Source organism: Trichechus manatus, unplaced genomic scaffold (assembly GCF_000243295.1).
Source record: "Trichechus manatus latirostris isolate Lorelei unplaced genomic scaffold, TriManLat1.0 scaffold00012, whole genome shotgun sequence".
Lineage (NCBI taxonomy): Eukaryota > Metazoa > Chordata > Mammalia > Sirenia > Trichechidae > Trichechus > Trichechus manatus.
This window is the reverse complement of record NW_004443948.1, coordinates 3,682,381-3,683,885: the sequence shown is the minus strand read 5'-3', so window position 1 is coordinate 3,683,885 and position 1,505 is coordinate 3,682,381. Positions and strand designations below refer to the sequence as shown.

General features: G+C 29.9%; 1 protein-coding gene across 2 annotated transcripts in view; it reads right to left on the bottom strand.

The window, feature by feature from the left end:
• POU1F1 (POU class 1 homeobox 1) overlaps positions 1-1,505 on the bottom strand; it is a 16,822-nt gene that overhangs the window by 13,442 nt on the left and 1,875 nt on the right. The window contains exon 2 of one of the 2 annotated variants that reach the window (XM_004371335.2): positions 134-205. In XM_004371335.2, coding sequence (XP_004371392.1) covers positions 134-205 — 72 coding nt within the window. Of the gene's footprint in view, positions 1-133; positions 284-1,505 lie in introns of both variants that reach the window. The other variant, XM_004371334.1, reaches the window with a different exon arrangement.

Here is a 1,505-nt window from a genome sequence, read left to right as displayed (position 1 = left end):
TGTTTTACCAGAAATTTCCAAGGTTAAGAGATAAGCATTTCAAGACACTCTGTTCATGATTCCATCAGGCCCAAGATCTCCATCGAAGTATTCCCAAATACAATCTCACATATATAAAGAATTTTTTTCTTACCTGCCATCACTCCATAGGTTGATGCCTGGTTTCCATAATGACAGGAAGGAACAGAATAGTGAAGTCCTGTTGCTGTGTTTCCCAAAGTTGTCACCGAGAAATGTATGTGCAAACATTTAGGAGTTTGGATCAAAGACAAAATAGACGGGACTGGTAAGAAAATGTATGAGGACTGAAGACACATTTGTTTCACTTAAAAAAACATACATTCATGTGATTTTTAAAGTTATATGCCAATAATTTTTTCTCCTTTAGGAGAAGAGTTCTCTGATGAGTAGTTTAAAATTATGGACCAAGGTTTGTCTGAAGTAATAAGATCATAAACCACCAACAATCCTTGTGCTCTGTGCTATGGATGTCCAATGAAGTGTTGGAGGAATTGCCTCTTAAAATTCTTGTATAACACAGTATTATATAGTGGTCTTTCTCTGGAAGATTTAATACAGGAATCTAGTCTTCACCAGTCTTTACTTTTGTTTTATTTTCCTAACAAAATTCTTTAACCAAAGAGAAAATGGTGGAGCAACTAACCTCATTTTGGATACAAGCATAAAAACCTCACTATATTCAGGGTGTTATAACAAACCCATGACAATATATATATATTTTTGTTGCTGGTGAAACCATGAAAGGTTTTTCTGTAGACACAAGATCAATTCAATGATTCCGGTGACAGAGCTCGTTAAAAATAAGTTAATTGTTGAGTCACTTGACATGCATAAAGGCTGAACCAAATATATAAACATAATCTCATTCACAAACAGTTATATGCCTTTTGGAATCAATGTATATTTTGAAAGTAAATTTAAGTTAGTGAACTTTCATTAAGCTTTAAACGCTAATCACCAATTTGACTCTGACCACCACTACAAAATCAGTATTTTGTTTTGTTATTTTTCCTTCAAGTCCTGAGTATAGTGCTCAGTTTTCACTAGTATATCTTTTTGAATTAATATAGGAGATATTATAATTTATAGAGTTAGAATGCTTTGAGGAAATTTAGATATTCTAGAGATTATATGATCTTCTAATTAAAAACATGAAATCCCTTCAGAAACTAAAATGTTTTTGTTAAATATAGAAAATTTTTGATGCATTAATTTTCATTTTATAACTGACATGTAGAAAGAACTGAAGTCATTTTACTTTATAATTATTACACAGAAAAATCTCTTATTATGAATTCCAAAGTTAAGCAAATAAACTTGAAACACATTTAGTACACAAATGTTCTTCTTATTATAACTAATATTTTTTTTATTTCTTACTTGGAAAATAAGTACATGATTATTTTATGGAAAAATTATAAATCAATGCCATCATCATTTAAAACATATTTAGGTCATTTTTACTGATTATTATTATTATTTTT